This window comes from Helicoverpa zea, chromosome 20 (genome assembly GCF_022581195.2).
Source record: "Helicoverpa zea isolate HzStark_Cry1AcR chromosome 20, ilHelZeax1.1, whole genome shotgun sequence".
NCBI classification, from domain to species: Eukaryota; Metazoa; Arthropoda; class Insecta; order Lepidoptera; family Noctuidae; genus Helicoverpa; species Helicoverpa zea.
The window spans coordinates 3,607,140-3,627,033 of NC_061471.1; the positions used below are offsets into that span (position 1 = coordinate 3,607,140).

The following is a 19,894-nucleotide window of genomic DNA, read 5'->3' on the forward strand; positions in this document are numbered from 1 at the left end:
TTATTAGTAACATCACTATAATATTATTGTAACCAAACTATTTTGTTATTTGTAACTGAACTTTTCGGTTAAAAGTAACATAACTTTTTAGTTAGAGTGACTGCTCCGATCAGCCCGCGAAATTCAAATTTTCTTACGTTTTTTTGAAATTTGCTGGCCAGTGCTAGGTTGTATGTTGATTAAAATATTGTTCACGATTGTAAGACGTATGTAGTTACAGAACTAATAATCATCAAAAGCATCAGTACAATCCTCCAAGTTCTAAAAGGTCTAGCAATGACTTTGACCTTGAAAAAATCTTTTTTGCTAGACCTTTTAGAACTTGGAGGATTGTACTGATGCTTTTGATGATTATTAGTTCTGTAACTACATACGTCTTACAATCATGAACAATATTTTAATCAACATACAACCTAGCACTGGCCAGCAAATTGCAAAAAACGTAAGAAAATTTGAATTTCGCGGGCTACCCTGTAGCATCAGCCTGAAGTGTTTTTTTTTTCTTGTAGATTTTCATTTACCTACCTATAAGAAGTTTTAGCAAGATATATCCTTCCCCAAATCTTACCTACTATGGTATTCATTTCGGTTACAAACTTGAGATAGAATAAGAAAAACAAATTTGTTTTTTACAATTATATTTATTTATTAAGTATCAAATCAATTCATTTTAGTAGGAACTTATAATTAATTCAGACAAAGAGCTAGCACACTATACTAGCCAAACCTAGCTACATACACCAGTGGCGAGGCGTCCTTATAAGCCGATTCCCATCGGCTTCCCTTTCGAATTTCAAGAAAGAAGCATAGGTATAAGTTATAATATAGGTATAGGTATAATTAATATAATCATTTAAACCACACAATTTAAATATGTAGGTATAACAAAACGCCTACCACCGTAAAAAAATTGTCTATAAATTACTTGAAACATTTTGCTCCTACTAAATAAGCCGCGGCTTCCTCCTCCATACAAAACTACGCTTGCGTGACGTCATCCACGCCGCGCCGCGCGATGTTCGCAAAATAAGGGCGAGCGGTAAGCCGGCTCACGGAGCGGCTTCCACCAATCAAAACTCGCGAGTGAACGAGAAAGAACGCGTCAAGAGTAGAGTAGCTATATCTGTCTACGCGCGAGTGACAGCGCTTTCTCAAATATGTAAACAAACAAATCAGACAAATTCACTCTCATTGTTCTTATTTTGTTTTAGATAATACCATTAACAATTTGTTCTTTGTATTACTTAATTGAATTTATTAGTGTGTGTATCATTTGGAAATAACATAGTTCGTGTGTGTGTTTTAGTTACATTATGTCAACATAGATGGCGTTGTGCATTTTTATGCAAATCCTGAATCGCGGTGTTAAGATTCTCCGCGATTTAATGACCCTAGTTGGGAATTTATTTAATTTTATGAATTCACTAAGTATATAATTTTGATTAAATAGTTGGCAGTATCATTACTCCCTACCAATTCCCGCGATCGCACTGTGTGACCTGGTACTCAGTACAAGTACAGTACTACAGTGTGTGTACCTAGTGAAAATAGAGATATCTACGTTGAAATGATGTATTTTGATACGTAGACAGTTGGCATTAGGTTTCTTTTTAATGTACCTATAGCATTTATCGCATTAGACTGTTTTCCGATCCGACAGATTGTTTACTTTAGGAAGGAACTTATTTTTCAAGGTTAAGTTTTGAGAATAAAAACGTGTTATAAAACTCGGGCACGCCGCTCGGGTGAATTACCTACCAATATTACGTCTATATTAAACGTCCTGACGGATAAATACCTACGATAAATATCAATGGCTAACAGGCCGTTGTAAATTAAATACTTCTCGATGGCCCAATGGTCATCATGCCGGACCGCCGAACCTGAGGTCCCGGGTTCGATTCCCGGTTCGGTCGACATTTGTGTGATGAGCATGCTTGTTGGCCGTGGTCTGGGTGTTACAATATGTATTTATAAATATGTATATATGTAGCTATATGTAGTTTATCAGTTGTGTTAGCACCCATAACACAAGTTAATTAATAACTTACCATGGGGCTAGCCGACCGTGTGTGAAAAAGGTGTCCCGACATTATATTATTATATTGTTTCTAGTGCCAAGTTTTCTCAGATTCTAGTACCTAGTTAATATACCTAACTAAAGATAATAAAGTTTTATAGATATTAATAATCTGCCGAATTCCTCGAGAAAACATGTTCAAACTATCAGTCTCTCAGTCAGTGCTAAAAGGTGGACTGAGAAATTACCTCCATTACCTCTCCCCCCCCATCCCTGAGTACTCCCCCCCCCAGTTTTTTTTTTGCTGCGGCTTCCCTATTTCATTAAACCACCCTTCGCCACTGACATACACTATAATAGTATTTAAAATTCGATCATTTCCATTTTTCATCAGGTAATGTCTGTACAACTGGCAAATCTTCCACTGTATACAGCATTATTTGGTTGTTTGAGTCCGGAGTAGTATTAGAACACTGAAATATAAAATAATATCCTGATCAAACTCTAACATGGTTTTATATGACGACCACTGTCCGAGACAGTGACAGGGACTGATGGCTGAACATGCCTTCCAAAGCACAGGATAACCTATTGGACAGACAACAACCCTGGATTTGGTTCTGCCTGCATTATCCTAATCAAATTGGGAACAACTTCACAAAATGACTTTCATGCTCTAAGTATTTTCCATGGGATTCAATTCCACAACCTTTGGATCAGGTGCCAAAGCCCCAAACCACTAGACCACAGAGACAGTAATGAAATTAAAAAGTAATCATTACTAACATACATACATGAATTATAACATATATAAATGTTTTTATTAAATATTTTAATGTTAACTAGCAAATGTCACGTGATTTCACCCGTGTAGTTCCCGTTCCCGTACTATGGAGATAAACTATAGCCTATGTTACTCACGGTAAATGTAGCTTTCTAATTATAAAAGGATTTTTGAAATTGGTGCAGTAGTTTTTGAGTTTATTCATTACAAACATACACACACACACACACAGAAATACAAATCTTTTCGCTTTATAATATTAGTGTAGATTTAAATGACTAATTAAGTATTAATTATTGTTATTATTACTTACAGTGTTCTCAAAAGCATTTGACATTATATTGGTCAAAAGTTTGATTTGTGTCGTCAGCTTAGCCCGGTGTCCAATAATTGGCACTAAGTCTTTCAAGTCAGCCTCTGACAACATTTGGAGAGTCTCCACATCAATGGATTCTTCTGAAATAATATGGATAAGTTTAGTCTTTTTATCTCCGCACTAAGTCAGTTAGTCAGCTTGTTTACTAGTACCACGGGACTTTTCTTAATAAAAATAAGAGTTGGTTGGGAGAGGACAGGCCCTAGGTTATGTAGGTGCGGGGGTCAGTGGATCATCTTCGGGTGTGGTAGGTAGGCAGTTAATAATATCATACACTAGGAAAGCAAAAGACCTGCATAAATAGTCAAACAATAGCTCATAACAGTCCATTGCTGAACATATATGCGTTCTCCAATACTGCAGAGTACTGTCATAATCTCCATGTTTGGAAGAAAACGCTGCTACCCTGCCGTTTCCTGGCCTACGAAGGTACCTATTAGGCGGTAAACCTTGACATCAGTCGCCTTGTGCGACACCCTGATGTGTAGTAGTATGGTGCTTGCTTTTCTACTTTTCGGCAAAGTAGCACTACGCATCAGAAGAATGCAAAAGTGCATCAAACGGGAAATGCCCTGTTTAAAATAGTGATTTAACGAATGAAACACTACCTATTGTCCTAATTATGTAAGAAATAGAAGTGAAAAACACTCACCCAAAAATTTTGGAATGTAAGCTTCCAATCCCCAAGACCGCAGATAGTCCGAGATCGTTTTCTCTGCCGCCTCGTCTACCGGCGGCGCGGCGGCGGCTCCATTCTTGAAATCTTCTTGACGTTGCTTGATGATATATGATTCATGCATAAAATCGAAAACGCCGGCTTTCCCGCTCGCCATAGACGATGCACATTGCACAACAGACACACATCCACTACCTAGACCTACACTCGCCTCGCAAGTACCTACTCGCAACGCAACACGAGAAGAACAGGTTTCTACAGGTTACTTCCGTGACCGTGTTTGATGCAACCAAAACGTTTTGTTATGCGCAGCATAACTTTATTCACCACCTATTATATTGCTGTATTATTGATAGCCAAAAATATTCTAAAACCAACATAATCAATATTAGTTGATCACAGCCAAATTTTTTGTTTATTTTTAGTAACTTTGCAAAACAAATCTCAACAATACTATTTAGCTGGTAACAAACTAATATAGCAGACTTGAAAAACAGCAACTATTCGTTAAAAAAATAGTTTTAGTTGGGTCAACTGTAAAGTCACAAATGTGTAGAGTATAGCAAAACATATTATGTTGCAAAGTGCCGAAACCGAATTTTGTATTGGATAACATAAAATTTTGTAGCTTATAACCAACTCAAATAACAAAAATATTTTTGTAAAATGTAACAGAAGCAGTTGATCAATACGTAAATGAAATTCGTTTGTCTTTTATCAAGGTTTGGTTATTTGTGAATTAACTCAACTAGTTTTGTAAAATACTTTTTTCAGTGTAGGCTTTGCCATTTGTATATTATAGATCTTAGTGTGAACGTGTGAGTGTAGCGCGGCGCAGTGCCCCCCCGCCGATCACGGTCAGTCGGCTCGCGAGCGTGGAGCGAGCGCGTTCAAGGTAAGACGCAAACAAAATTTTTTGCTCAATTTACTAAAAAAAATCGAATTATGCTAGTGCTGACTACTCAAATATGGTGCAAGATATAGTTTTCGTAGTTTTGTATTATCATTTTGCATGTTATATGCTTATTAATTGTGAATACTAAGTGGTCTCCGTGTTTACTATTTTAAGGTTATGGTGGTTGAAATTTAAAACGTGCTTTTGGGCAAAACGGGTAGGGGCAAAACGGGTGACTACCCGATTTGCCCTGGAATAATTTATGTTATTTATCTGGCCAGTGCCGTTATTTAGCTGACTAAAATGTAAAAAATATACCTAATTTGTTTTTATTTTTTGCTTTTTAATTAAGATGGTGAATAAATATACAAGGAAAACATCAAATGTGATGTGGAGGTCATGAAACGTGCTATGGAAGAAGCTGGCAAAGGTTCAGTGAATGCAGCAGCCAAGAAGTATGGAATAAATCTATCAACGTTACAGCGGCATATCCAAAAAGGTAGCGCGGAAAAGAAACTTGGGAGATATACAACTGTATTTACAAAAAGCCAAGAAGATGAACTCCTCGAATATGTATTCCATATGGACAGTTTGTATTTTGGTCTTACTAAGTCAGAATTTTTAAAGCTTGTGTTCCAGTATGCTGAGATTAATAACATCCCACACACATTCAAAAACGAAACTGCCGGTGAAGGTTGGTATGCGGGGTTTAGGAGTCGACACCCTGACTTAAGTCTACGCTGTCCAGAACCAACTTCAATAGCACGTGCTAGAGGTTTCAACAAACCACAGGTACTGAGATTCTTTGACTTACTCGAGGAACAGATTGTAAAACATAACATCGACGCCACGCGCATTTACAACATGGACGAAACTGGTATCCAAACCAGCAGCAACAGACCTCCAAGAGTCCTTAGCAAGACGGGGAAAAAACAAGTCGGAGTGATTTCTAGTGTAGAGCGTGGTAAACTCACGACTGTGGTTTGCTGCTGTAATGCAGCAGGCTCGTTTGTTCCCCCATTTTTAATTTTTGGCCGAAAGAGAATGGTGCCTCGGCTTTTAGACGGAGCACCTCCTGGATGTGTTGCAAGCTGCACGGACAATGGATGGATTAATGGGCCGATATTTTTGGAATGGGTACGGCATTTTGTGAGCATGACTCGACCAACACCTGAAAACAAAATAGTTTTGGTGATGGACAATCATGAGTCGCATAAGTATCTTGAAGCTCTAGACTTTGCCTCAAAAAATAACATAATTTTTGTATCTTTACCACCACACACAACACACCGCCTGCAGCCACTTGATACTTGTGTGTACGGACCGTTTAAAAATTATTTTGAGCAGGCCATTTCACTGTTCCAAAGAACACATGTCGGGCGCATCATATCACAATATGACGTAGCAAAATTGTTTGGAGAGGCCTACATAAAAGCAGCTAGTGCACATAATGCCATAAAAGGATTTGCTTCTACTGGTATATGGCCAACCAATCGCCACATATTTGACGACAGTGATTATATGGCATCTAGTATGACCGACAGACCAGCACCGTTAACTGATAATGACCCTGAGTTAGTTACTAATCAGCCGGACATATCTGTTGTAGATAACGAACATATTGAAATGTCTCTCCCCTGTAATGCAAACATTCGATCATCTTTGGATTCCAACCGCACCGTGTCACCGTCTGTTCTGGATTTATACATGGACAGTCAGTTATCTAACCTTGATCTTGCACTTATGGAAGAATATGAAACTGTACCGCAACCTCTTGACAAAGCTGTAAGTCCATCTCATACTCCAACACCAGTAGGCCAGTTTATTGAAGAACCTTTAACACCAAGCAAAAATATAACGGCAGGAGGACAAATGTTTAACGATTTATTAACACCATGCAACACTCCATCACGAAGTACAGACCTTCAAACTCAGGATCTTCATAAAACACCTATAGAAATAAGACCACTCCCTCAATTGGTCCCACAGAAAACTAATAGAGGAAGAAGGAAGCCACAGAGAGCTGAAGTATTGACGAGCACGCCAGTAAAACAAGAACAGCGTGAAAAAGAAATGAAAAGAAAGGGTGCAAGTGCAACTACTCGAACGAACAGCAAAGAGAAGAAAATTAAACAACCCAAAGCTTCTACTAGCACGAAAACACAGGCAAGACCCAAACGTGGTCCAAAATATAAAAATGCGGATGTTGAATATAGATGTTTAATTTGCTCTGAGTTATATACACATCCACCCATAGAAGATTGGATCAGGTGTGATGACTGTTATATGTGGGCTCACGAAGCATGCACGACATACTCGGGTAGAGGCTCATACTACTGTGATTCTTGTCAAGAATAATTTCAAATTCGTATATTTGATTGTTTTTTTTATTGTTTTGTTTTGATTTTATATTTTTTCTTTGATTTTTGACTAATTGATTTGCTGGTAGCATTCTAATTTCGAGTGTAGTTTTTGATTAAGTATTTTTTTTTTAATTATAATTAAGTAAAAGAGTGATTTTTCTAGACTGATTGCAATTAAAAGACTGATTAACATAATTAAGTAGAATGATTAAGGCTAAGATACTTTTAAAAATGTTTTTTATTTCATTTATTACACATATTCATTCATTACCTGCTTTGCCCAAAGGCGTTACCCGTTTTAGGACACCCCTGCGGGCAAAGCGGGTATTTCGAAGGGTTTTGTTTTCTTGTTTTTTTTTTCTAAATATTGAAGAAGATAACTAAGGCTGTTTCGTTTTTTCCAAAGTTTATTGTATAAACATTCCTATTAGTACTAATACAAGTCGCATGTAATGTTCTTGATTGTTTTATTTAACATCTTTCCTTAGCTTACCCGTTTTAGGAACATCTCCCCTACGTGATTGAGGGACGGTCAGGACATCTCAATGCTTGTCAGATGATAATAAATGAACAAACCAATAAAAGCTGAAACAATAAACACGAACGTTTCATGGCGAATAAAACGTTTTAATGTAGTTTGCCTTTATTGTGACTGAAAGTCGTGCATTTTGCGTACGTGTCGGAAATATAACTGAAAATGCTTGCGGCATACACAATGAATATTTTGGAGAAGGTAGGTACTGAGATTCAAAGTCACAGACTCCGCAGAGTGCAGACTGTATAACCAGTCGGCTATCTGTAGGACGATAGTAGACATACAGTTAAGTTTGAAGGTAGGTACATACTCGTAAGTATCGTAAGCCAATAACATTTTTAAGTGATCGTTATACATATTTAACTATACGTTACACATATATTATGTGCTTTTTGTTATACACCCAATAATCATCATACTGCTTTACAACCCTGTCCAATTTATAGACCGACAAAATGTTTAGGTACTTTGCTAAAAGACCCACTTACTTTGTTTTGCAGTAACTGCAGTAAGTACATATTTACATACAAAGTCTACACATGAACTTGGTACAAAACATTGCTAAACTTAGTTGCAGCAGTGGCGCCCTCTTAAATAAATCTCACATATATTGTGTCCGCGTCCTCGACGTGCCACTTCAGAGCAATGAAAGTGAAACTCGCGTGCGATTCATTGTTATGACCGCCGGCCGACAACTGCTGAAATGTTAATACATAGGAAATGAAGTTTTTAACGTCATTTAACGTGACCGTAACAGCAGCTGCTGAAATTTAAAAACTTACATGCAGTTTCGTGGTTCTTTTTGATTAAACAACTTTGTGGTATAGTAACAAAGTTGGTCTAGACTTGCTTCTTAACTTGTAAGGAAAACGCGCCATTACGTAACGGTCTATGTCGATATATAAGTTAAGTGCACATACCTACGTGCAGACGTGCCCGAAGTCTATTAGTTTAGGATCCTCAACTAGCTCGGTAAATATGCCGGCGCCGCGGTCATAATGAGATACAGCTCCGCAGAGGAAGATCAAAATAATAAAATCATAGCGAGTTCACCGCTCAACCTATATTATAGGAAAATATGAAAAGAAATTCTGGGTTTTCGATGTGAAAAGATTTTTTAAATGTTTTGTTACTGTTGACTCTTTGTTTTATAACCTTGATTAGGTATCTGGCGTTTTAACATGACAACTTTTAATGTTCATGTTTTATTCAGAATTATTTAGCCGTCGTCTTAATTCCTGGTAATATTCATAAGAAATTGTAACGATATGTCAAAAGTTTAGACGTCTATTGTCAACTTGATAAAGTTACTTTTAGAGAGTTATTTTGTGACTTTATTAATATTGATTAGAGCTGAAGTTTAGTGTTGTGATATACTGTTGATACCTACTAATAGTATAGGGACTGTTCTACGTGTCTGTTTATAATTTAATTCTATAAAACTGTAGGTAATAGTACCTAATCACAAGTCAGCTAATTAGAGAATAAGGAAATATTACATTTTCGTTACTCTGTATCCCACCCAAAACAAAAATGTGAAAGACTGCCAAGTTCGATAATATGGGAATGCTTCGCCTATAAAAGAAGTGAGATCTGAATAAGTACCAAGTTCCATACACATACCTCAGTTAAAAATAGTTACTTTTTAATGATGTTACTTGGCAAGTTTTCATACACCTTGTTATAAACCTACTAAACGCAATGAATCAAGTATTTAATTTTCTATTAAAACTTGCCAAGTAATCATCATTAAAAAGTAACTATTTTTAACTGAGGTATGTGTATGGAACTTGGTACTTATTCAGATCTCACTTCTTTTATAGGCGAAGCATTCCCATATTATCGAACTTGGCAGTCTTTCACATTTTTGTTTTGGGTGGGATTTCATTTATTTTTGTAAGGTTGTTTATTTTATTTTTTTCTTATGATGAAGTTAGTTAAAGAAATGTCTCATTTATACTATTTTTTAGATTTTTTAATATGCACTATGTTTCTTACAAAGAAATGAACTAGATTAACTAAATGGACTAGATTTACCAACTGACTGACATGACATGTTATCATATATTATGTTCGTGGATCAAAGTTACACATTCGTTATTTTCGAAAGTAATTCACACTTGGCCGTTTTCAGATTTTTACTTTATTTTTGACTAAATACAAACCTTTGTACCATTCGAAGATATATTATATAAATATAGATAAATTTAGTTCGTTTTAGTTCCTTAGGGGAATAAATTTACACCGGGTATAAAACACCTTCATTATTTTGAAACCGACTCACACTTGGCCATTTTCAGATTTTTCCCTTTAACTTGACATAAAGACCTACCTCCATGCCAAATTTCAAGTCAATACGACCATTGGAAGTGGTCTAGCTAGGTTTTTGATGAGTGAGTCAGTGAATAAGTGAATAAGTGTATAGTAAAAATAGCGATTTTCTGACGTCAATATCTCAAGACCTACAATAGGCATATTAATGAAATTTTGTATTTTAGATAAGTGAGGGGGTCTCAACAGATACTAGAAATTTGATATGCGTAAATAAAATAGATTTTGAGTTACAGGGGGGTCGAATTTGGCCCGAAATGGTTCGTGTAATATAACCCACGGCCGGTGTGTCGCTTTTTTGCTCGAACTTGGCGGACACACTGCCGTGTGTCTAGATACTGCGTGGGCCGTGAGAGACAAATTACACGACAGAGATTTTTTCTGATTAACTTTAATGTTATGAAAAACATAATGAATAAGTAAAAACATATTTCTTTACAGAAAAGGTGCCACTTTATTACACTGTTATTAGTAATGAAAGTGAAAATGTTAAATAGTGGACTAACTTTTAGCTTATTTCTTATTACCTATATTGAAAAGAAGTCCGACCATACGTGATACAAGTAAAATGACATTAATTTCCACTAGGTATTCAATCAGGTAATCATATAATGTGGAGCTGTCCTCCTCAATTACAGCACAACTAAGTGTGGGCTGTGTCTGCCGTGACGAGGGTACACGACTCACGCCGCGGGGGACGCGCGTACAATACATAGTCGTTGGGTAATACAACGAAAGTGGTTTAACTTTGGTCAACGTGAAGGTTTATTATTTCATCATTCTTCTACGTATTTGATGGTTATTAAGTACTTTAGCATATTTTTACGACCTCCTTAATTGTAAAACATTAGCTGAATTATGCAAATAAAAGTTTCAGTTATTATCAATGAGTACCTACCTATAGTGGTCCAAAAAAATAAACCCTAAGCTTTGATAACGAAAGCGTATCCAATAAATCAAATGTAACATTTAGGCCTTCGGGAACATTTTCACAGACCGCAGAGATCAGACCGCAGACTACTAGGAGCTCAGTAAATGGAGAGGTTTGTACTGAAAGGTCATTAAATAACTGCATCAAAATTTTCAGTATGACATTACCTACCTACCATTTGAGTTTGTATATTACCTGTTATAGTATTTTTTTTATAAGAGCTTAGGCTCAGTTACATAAAAAAAAAATAAAGATCTAAGTGTATCTTTGAATGTATAACAAGATTTTTGTGTGCTATTAGCTATTGCGGTGCAATATTCCTATATCGTTATAGTTGATTATACCTACTTGTTATTTTTTAACTCATGGCACATTTTTCATTATTTTTGAAGATTATTTAGCAAATTAATTTTCGCAAACTACTCTCAGTAAAAATACTATAATCAGTTATCGTGTAGGTACCTTTGTCAGCCCCGTGGAGGGTACTTATCTCCCACAGCTGTGCATCAGTTTACTCACGCGAATATTCTCATTCAACTCGCGGCTGCTCTCTATATCTCTGTTGTGTCCACAAGTTTGTGCTATTGCGTGTTCTGCTTTAGTTACATTGTTTTATAGAAGTTGATGTAGTAAGAACTATTTGCGGCATGTCATAATTATTGTTCTATTCAAAATCAGATAAAGTACCTGATAGGTCATGTTTATAAATGGGATGACGTTAGTGATTATCTGAATATTTGAATCATAGTTTTGACTACATCTAGTAGAATATATTTTCTGTGTATTTTCACATTCTTGTTTGGAAGGTAATACAAGACTATTTTAAGGATAAATAAACAAACTTCAATACCTGAGAGATAGGATCTACCCACGTAGTTTTGTGTGGGTTGTTAAAATAACAATTTTCTGCTCAATAATATTGACCGTGAATATTGTGAAACGATACCTAAAGACAAATTTAACGTTCATAAACTCTTTATATATTAACAAACAAATTAACTTTTTCATGATTCTAATTAAGCCCTACCTAGTGCCTGTCGGTCAAGAGATAAACGGTCGAATTCCGACCGTAGCTGAATTAAAATCCCAATTACCGCGCTCTTTTTGCTCTCGATTAAAATCCACTCTCGCATTCAGCAGATAATCGTTTGCGACTCGATCCGTGTCCTCATCTCGCGTGTTGCACTCGATATTACTGTTGTGACATTCAGATTAGAGATCGCGAGCCGCGGTCTGTTTGTCTGTTTGTCTCAACAGCTGTTTGTGATTGTAAGCTCCTGAGTCGTGCAATTAATTTGATGTTCATTGAGTGAAACTAGATTGGCTGAACTCGAATGAATTATTGAAAGTAGTTTCTTTGCTTAGTATGAGCAAAATCAATTAGACCTTTAAAACGACGAGATTGCAGAAAATATTCCATTGGAAGAAAATTTATCAAAAATATAATAAAAGATCTTGACTTCATTACAGTTTAATTTCTAAAAATAAACCCAGGGAGACAGCTGACATAAAACCGAAGCAATCGAGGAATTGACGAATGTTAATAAAACGAATTGAAAATATGGAGCCCTGTGTCAATATGAGCCAGCCTGAGTTCTTGTTATTACAAAAAATAATTATTGAAACCTATGGTACGGTTTCAATTATTTACGTCCATTACTGTATAGATTCGTACCGAAATAACGCATACCTGCGTGATGATGACTTTAGTATTTTAACATTGGAGTTTATTCCTCATGACTGCTTACCGACAGCTACGTAGCTGGGCGTAGCGCTCGTAGCGTAGTAATTCGTAGCACTTGAACTAGCTACGCTGATTCACATTGGCTCGACTGATGGAGCGAGCACACGAGCGACAGTGTTGTCTGGTCATCCTTCTGCCCTGTATTTGTATATCCTATTGACGACGTATTTCTGAGTGCGACAAGTGGGAAGGAGAAGGTGACATCTTGTGGACTGACGAGATATTTTTCTCTGAATTTTTAGGCTAATTTACAAAAAGACGGGGTTTATCAATTAGGATGTAGGTGCCTGTGTTGTATTATTAGATAAGTTTACTACGTACACATTGAAATCTCATTATTTCTCTTATTATTTATTTCCTTCTTTTATGATCAATACCGAATTTTTTTACCAAAGAAACCTGTGAGTCCCACGAGAGCCATTATTTATCTCAAAAGACATTAAGTATTCATCTTCAAAGACAATTTCTTTATAAGTAGCAGACATTTCACATACGTATCTAAGCTAAGCCAATCTATCATCCATTATATTGTGGTCAATAGTTTTTGATGTTTAATTGCACTTTCCATCTTCAGTGAATTAGACAAATTGATTAGACTGGAATTAGACGTCACGATCTTTCAGGTGAATAACGTATTTAGCTGTCTGATGAGTTAGCAGTTAGTATGTGTACATGCTCATTGCATTCAGGACTGGTCGGATTGTAACTCGAGAGGTAATTAAACTCTAAATATATACAACTATGTAGGTATAGCACGTTCATTAGAGCGGATTATTGTAAGCTGCTTAACATCTGTCGCTAAACATAGAAAATCAAGCTTATTTGATAAATAACCATCTAATCTGAGGAGGATAGCGTGAGGCGGATTATCATGGGCTTGTGAATTGACTCAGTATGGTTTTGATTCAGCACCAAATGTGTTTATAAGAACTTTAATGTAAATGAACACAAAATATGAAACCGTGTTGATGTTACGAGGTTTTTATTTTTTTTTGCCGTTGATATATATCCAGAAATATCTAAATATCCAGAAATCCGACGATGGGGTTCCTTTTATTAGAACATGACGCAATGCTTGAAATCGTCTTTCCAGGATGTCGAAACCACGCAATATCCAATTCATTAGTAATGCATAATTGACTTGAACCCGAGAAGGGTCACATCCGGAACAAATAGCTAATAAGGAATATTGCAGATTACCATTCGCCTTTGAATGAGTTTGTGTAAGTTTGTACTTTATAGCAAGTAGTTCAAACTTCCAGCGTAATGAAGGTTTCAATGTCAGATTGAACGAACTTTGTGAACACAACTTGGAGGAATTTATGTTAGGACATGACGCACACACAACAATATAAATTCTATCGAGGTCTTTACCCACTGATTGCTTGGAAGACATGGTGACCAGGTGAAAGTGCCCGCGATAGTAGGCACAAAGATAATGTATTTATATTCCATTTCATTACATACAAACGTTCCTCGTTACCACCACGTTATTTAGGTACATCAGAAGACATAACCAAGACTGATAGGTACCTACATAGGTATTTGAAACAACAATTTTATTCAAATGTGTCAATATGTCAAACAATAAGAATAACATTTATATCGGCGCACCCTCGTCACGCAGAGAGCTGCTTATCACCAGGTTATGTATGTGTGCATGTGACAAGTGATACAAAACAGCTTCATTTGGAATACAGGACAATATTTCACAGGATTCCGAAAGTAGATGAGCTTTAATTGATGATAATACCATAAACGACTAGGCTTTCCATGACTACATTTCTCGTCGTTTTGGCTGAAAGATGTCAACCGTTGGACAAGGTTTTCGCGCTTTTCAGTACCAGCATTCAATTGCTTCTCTGTAACCCTGGCTAGATTGTATAAGTCCAATTATTTTTTTTCTAATTCTTTCAGAACTCCATAAGCATTATGTTGAGATGAGGTATAGAAATAAAATTGGGTATCATGCTATCATAGTATCCGATGATATCAACTTCCTTGCCATTCTGTAGAATACTTTTACGAACTAAGTACCTACTAGTAGGTAGGTACAGGATAGAAAGATACACAATGCATCACTCGCCGTCGCTGGTTTAATGAACACCTATATTCTGAGTATCCATCACGACACCTGTATCATCAACAACAGCTATGTGCCGATGTCACGGTCCGTTACCTCAGTTACCTATGTTAACTAATACTATAGGCAGCTACGTGAACCATCGCTAGGGAATAAATAGGTAGATACGCAGTTAGAAACGTTAACAGCTAAAACACCATAAATAACAAAAGCCGATTAGTAAATTCTCACAATATATCACGCGGTTGAAATTCTACCCGCGTCACGTGCGCACCTATGTTTACACAACTTCAGCACGCGACTGTACACATACCTACACACACATGGAGTACACACACACACACACATGTAGGTACACACAGATTACACAGAATTATCTCTGTACATCTCGTGTATTACAGACCTCTGTAAAATAAACGTTGAGGTGATTTTAATTTTCGTTTGTATCATAAAGTTTTCATCAGAATTTCCAAACGTGATAATGAATAAGAATTTTAATGAAATTGCAATTTTTTTATAATATCTAGGCGAATATTCTGCAAAAGCTTACGATAAAGAAAATATTCAGCAGTTCCTGTATAAACAAGGCAATAAGACCAAGTGAAGTCGATATTAAAAGCCGTGAAATAACCGAACGAAACAGGTAAACCTGCTCCATCGTGTTCCGGACTCAAGCTTTTGTTTACAAATAGTTTGTGAAGCTGTAGGCTATGGTAGATAATCATTTCTGGTTTTGCTATGCCAGTGAAATGGGAATTATTTTACAAATAGGCCATTAATGTATGAATGTAAGTAGTTCCCTCGGGAAACCACATGAATCGATTAATCAATAAAATCTGTGTGGCCTCCATAAAGCAACACTTCAGTATCAATCACGGCGATTGCTTCTGTAGAATGCTCAATATTATCGGTCGTGTATGTTAATAGCGTGACGTCACAACTCGCGCTCACAGCTGCTGGTTGCTGCGGATTTCAGGTTTCGAGTACAAATTCAATTAGTCTAAATGTCAAGTATGAAATACACTATAATTGAGTATTCCACTGTGTGATTTCCAATATGTCTATGTATCAAAATGTAAACTATTTTACTGCAAGATACTCAAGAAAAAATGAAACCAAGCTCTTCCTTTATTATTATTTCAAACAAATCGAAAAGGCAACAACATTATTGTCTCATTGCAGTCGCGGTACAGTCGACAATCTCGTTACGCAGAACAACTACAGTAATGTGACTACTGCTACTGTTTCCCTTTAATCCCTGTATAATAAAAATGTACCACTATTTCTCTTAAATGACACATCATTTTTAAGAAAAAAAATGTGTGTCCTTGTGGTTATTTCAAACAAGGCTTTATTAGGTACGTATCGTATGCGTAAGGTGTGTTTGTTGATCCAATATACTGAATGCAGCAGCAGTTCTGACAGTAGGTATGTATCGCATGACGAACATACTCCACTCTCCAGCATGTTATGTATTCCTCTTGCCTCGCACTCAGCTCACACAGTTCGATGTCATTGATATTCCGTAGGTACCTTTTGGCAATCTCAAATACAGATCTTGTGCTAGTATATTTTTGAGCTTTTCCGACTAAAGATGTTTGTGAATTCTGGATCTTCAAATAGACATAAAAAATCGAGGAAAAAACGACCAGCAATAAATCCTTGTAACCTTTTGATTAGCTTTTTCTCAACATTCCAAGCCAGTTCCCAAATAAGAAAGCTCCAGTCACAAAGAATTTGATGTGGAAACTTGAGAACATTTGTGTCAGGGACAAATAAACTTGAGACTTTTCAGAAATCTGTTTACACGACAGAACGCACCATCAGCAGCTGTATTTGTACGGATTTGTTCTGAAAGTTGTTAAAATTAAACTTTGAAGTAAATTGTACGGCAGGGACTGAGCACGTTGTTTCTTTGTTTGCATAATTTGAAACTTGCGTATATTCTCTAAAACATTCGGATACAAACATTTGGAAATGGAGTTAGTTTGAAGCATGTACACACACACACAAGCATTTTGCGGTGTTATGTATATCTATGTAAGTAAGTATATAAATTAGGTTTCTCAATTTGTATGAAAACCGTGCAAGAGTGCACCACTGAAATAGTTATATTTAACTAGTTAAGTTCCAAAGAGACAGAACTACCTCAGGATAAATGGTGCAGTATGAATAACTAGGACTTGGTGGATTCAAATCCTCCTAAATTGTAGCTGAAGTGAGAAGATAAAGGTTTGCCGCAGAATGTCGTGACGGCGCGCAATAAATAACGTGTCTTCATGAAACTTGCAAACAAATGTGGGAAAACCCTGTAATGAATGGGGGACCCGCTGGGTATGTATGTGGAGTAAATTACATTGCTAGCATTTTAAAATTTAAATTGCCTCTCAAGGTCATAAGTTCAAATGGTTTTAGGTATACAGGTCGGTAATAAATAACTTTATGGTAATAACAATCGTTACTAAGCGTTATTATTCCCTTACCTAGCACATGACATATTCAATTATTTAAATATTGTTCAAGGTGAAAGCCTCCTCAATATCATGTAAATTACACAATATCCGCCGATGTGCCGCAGGGTGCGCTCGTGACGTCACGTCACTCAGCTGTTCAATAAGACGTGACGAGAGAGCCGGTGAAACGAGAACTGGAACAAGATATTAGGCGTTTTATAAGAAACTGTCAATTGAGTCAGTTTATTTGAAGGGTTGTTTATAATTAGGTACAACGTAATTGGACGATAGCTGATATTCTTTTAATGTAATCAATATATCAATCGTTCGCATATTTGCTGACATTCCTGGTAAAAGTAAATAACGTTTTAGAGCTTCCTTTTCGCGAATCTACCTTTGAACGCCCATTCTACCAGGACTTCAAAGCATCAAAGAGTATTTCTAATGTAGGGTACCTAACCTTGCTGCGGAAAATGTGAAATCAAAAACATGTTGAAAGCTGTGAGCATATCTGTCAGTTGCACGCGTGTTGATATCATCAGCGATGAGTGAACATGTTAATGAGACGTGACTCCTACACGACTATTTGCAACTGACATTATAATGTTATTATTGCTATTGATAAATGATCAAATAATTTACATTAGATCATTACCATACCGTATCAGAAACATCTATATACCGTACGCATTTTATGTATTTTTTGCGGTTTGTATTAGGGTAAACTCGTTAGAGATGGCCATACGGGAGAGATGGCCAATCGAATTATTTTTGGCGTGCATAGCTAGATGACGCTACAATGCAGTCAGTACACCGCAAGCCACGCTCGGGAACACAGTGCGACGACGCTGCTGCGCGTATTTATGTTAAAAAGTAAGTAAATAAACTTTTATTTTACAGGGTATTGCAAAAATTGTATAGTGTGGTCATATATTATCATGTAGTACCACTTCTTATTGCATTTTTTAAATGTTTGCTTAGTTTATTATGTTTATCAAATGTTAACGTCTATTCTAACCTCAAAATGGCGCCTGCTAATGTTTAACTAAATCAAAAATTTGATATGGCCATCTCACCCGCACAAAAAGGAGAGATGGCCACATAAATTCAGGTTGAGATAGCCATATTATTTTTTGTTATTTGAAGTGATATTAATGCGTTTAATGTTTTGTTACAGATGCCAAATAAGTATCAGAGAAAAGCCATAGCCACTCGTGGTTGTTGGAATGAAGATTCACTAAAAATCCCAAGATAAGAAGACTGATACCAATAAGAATAGAAAACGGAAAGCTGTAAAGCGTAATAGCGAAAGCAGTTCTGATCTCAGTGAACCAGTGTGATACATCTGACGAAGAAGATCATCATCCTCCAAGCCTTTTCCCAATCATGTTGGGGTCGGCTTCCAGTCTAACCGGATTCAGCTGAGTACCAGTGCTTTACAAGAAGCGACTGCCTATCTGAACTCCTCAACCCAGTTACACGGGCAACCCGATACCCCTTGGTTAGACTGGTGTCAGACTTACTGGCTTCTGACTACCCGTAACGACTGCCAAGGATGTTCAATGGCAGCCGGGGCCTACAGTTTAACGTGCCATCTGAAACACAGTCATTGGTGTCTAAGATGTACTTAGAAAGTACATAAAAACTTAGAAAAGTTGCATTGGTACTTGCCTGACCTGGGATTGAACCCGCGCCCTCATATTTGAGAGGTTGGTACTTTACCCACTAGGCCATCACGACTTTTACGATCTGACGAAGAAGATAAAGAAAACTGCGCTGGATCCGGAGAAAATTATCATAAGACTCGTCTTGTGGAAGAGTGGCTCCAGTGTCTTACCTATTTGTGACAGGTGCATGAAAACTGTACCGAGTTTGATGATATGTGCTCCAAATGTGGACAGAAGAAGAAAAAAGAAGCTACACGAGCCGAATTTCAGGGGAAGGGAAAGGGAAAAGGGAAGTCAAGTACTGGTCATCTATCCCGTATAGCTATGGCCAACTTACCCTGAAGCCCCGGGAGAGATGGCCAATTCTATTTTTTTTTAGAAATTGTTTTTTAATATGTTTCTGAATTGTAAAAAAATATTTTTCGTTGATTTTTACAAGAGTAATAACTGTTAATTATGATAAGAATAAAATAATGATTATAACAACACTTTTTCTTTTTTTATTATGTCTAGATAAAACTATGGCCATCTCTAACGAGTTTACCCTACTTAAAAACAAAAACAATTCCATCAAATGCAAAAAAAATCCTGGGAAAATAAATTCAAAGACACACACGCAAGGAGAAACTTCCCGCGCCTCATCTAGCTCGCTAGTTTCTAAATCTAGAATTCTAAAATACTAAACTTAATGAGCATACCAGAGGCAGCATTAGCTTAGACTTACACTATCCAAACTAATGCCGCCTTTAACAGCCTTTCTAGGAATTATCGACCTTATACACTTCAAAATTAGAATTCCTTTCGCATCAAAAGGAACTGAACTTATGCCTTTCTTGAAAATCGCTTTAAATATCTATTTATCTCTGTCTCATGTATATATCTATCCCGCTCATTTCGTGCGTGACGTCATTGACGTGTCATTTGTTTCATTAAACATTTGCTTACTCTTTCTTACATAATCAAGCTATCTTTTTCATATCGTGCATGACGTCATTGGCGTGTGTTTTGTTTCGATTTAAACATTTGATTAGTACCA

The 19,894-nt window shown here is 36.7% G+C and overlaps 2 protein-coding genes across 3 annotated transcripts; one reads left to right on the top strand and one right to left on the bottom strand.

Moving 5' to 3' along the window:
• Positions 1-625: 625 nt before the first annotated feature.
• LOC124640481 lies at positions 626-4,161 on the bottom strand. Of its 2 annotated transcripts, none has more exons than XM_047178267.1 (4): positions 3,833-4,161; positions 3,118-3,257; positions 2,373-2,493; positions 626-741 (listed from the first exon to the last, which is right to left on the bottom strand). In XM_047178267.1, exons 1-3 carry the CDS (start codon positions 4,011-4,013, stop codon positions 2,395-2,397), a joined length of 420 nt encoding a protein of 139 aa, XP_047034223.1. In that variant the 5' UTR covers positions 4,014-4,161; the 3' UTR covers positions 626-741; positions 2,373-2,394. The 2 variants fall into 2 exon arrangements, with proteins under 2 accessions (XP_047034223.1, XP_047034222.1); XM_047178266.1 differs by having other exon boundaries at positions 3,118-3,260; positions 3,833-4,155.
• Positions 4,162-5,150: 989 nt separating this feature from the next.
• Positions 5,151-7,109, top strand: LOC124640306. Its single transcript, XM_047178020.1, has one exon. The coding sequence runs from the start codon at positions 5,151-5,153 to the stop codon at positions 7,107-7,109; it is 1,959 nt and encodes a 652-aa protein (XP_047033976.1).
• The last annotated feature ends 12,785 nt before the right edge of the window (positions 7,110-19,894 follow it).

Excerpts from the sequence above, each read along its gene's own strand:
- LOC124640306 (XM_047178020.1), top strand. The coding sequence starts at position 5,151 with ATGAAACGTGCTATGGAAGAAGCTGGCAAAGGTTCAGTGAATGCAGCA.
- LOC124640481 (XM_047178266.1), bottom strand. The coding sequence starts at position 4,013 with ATGGCGAGCGGGAAAGCCGGCGTTTTCGATTTTATGCATGAATCATAT. Across the intron at positions 3,261-3,832 it reads TTACATTCCAAAATTTTTGG|AAGAATCCATTGATGTGGAG; the intron begins GTGAGTGTTTTT and ends ATATTATTTCAG. Across the intron at positions 2,494-3,117 it reads CAAATGCTTTTGAGAACACT|TGTTCTAATACTACTCCGGA; the intron begins GTAAGTAATAAT and ends TTTATATTTCAG.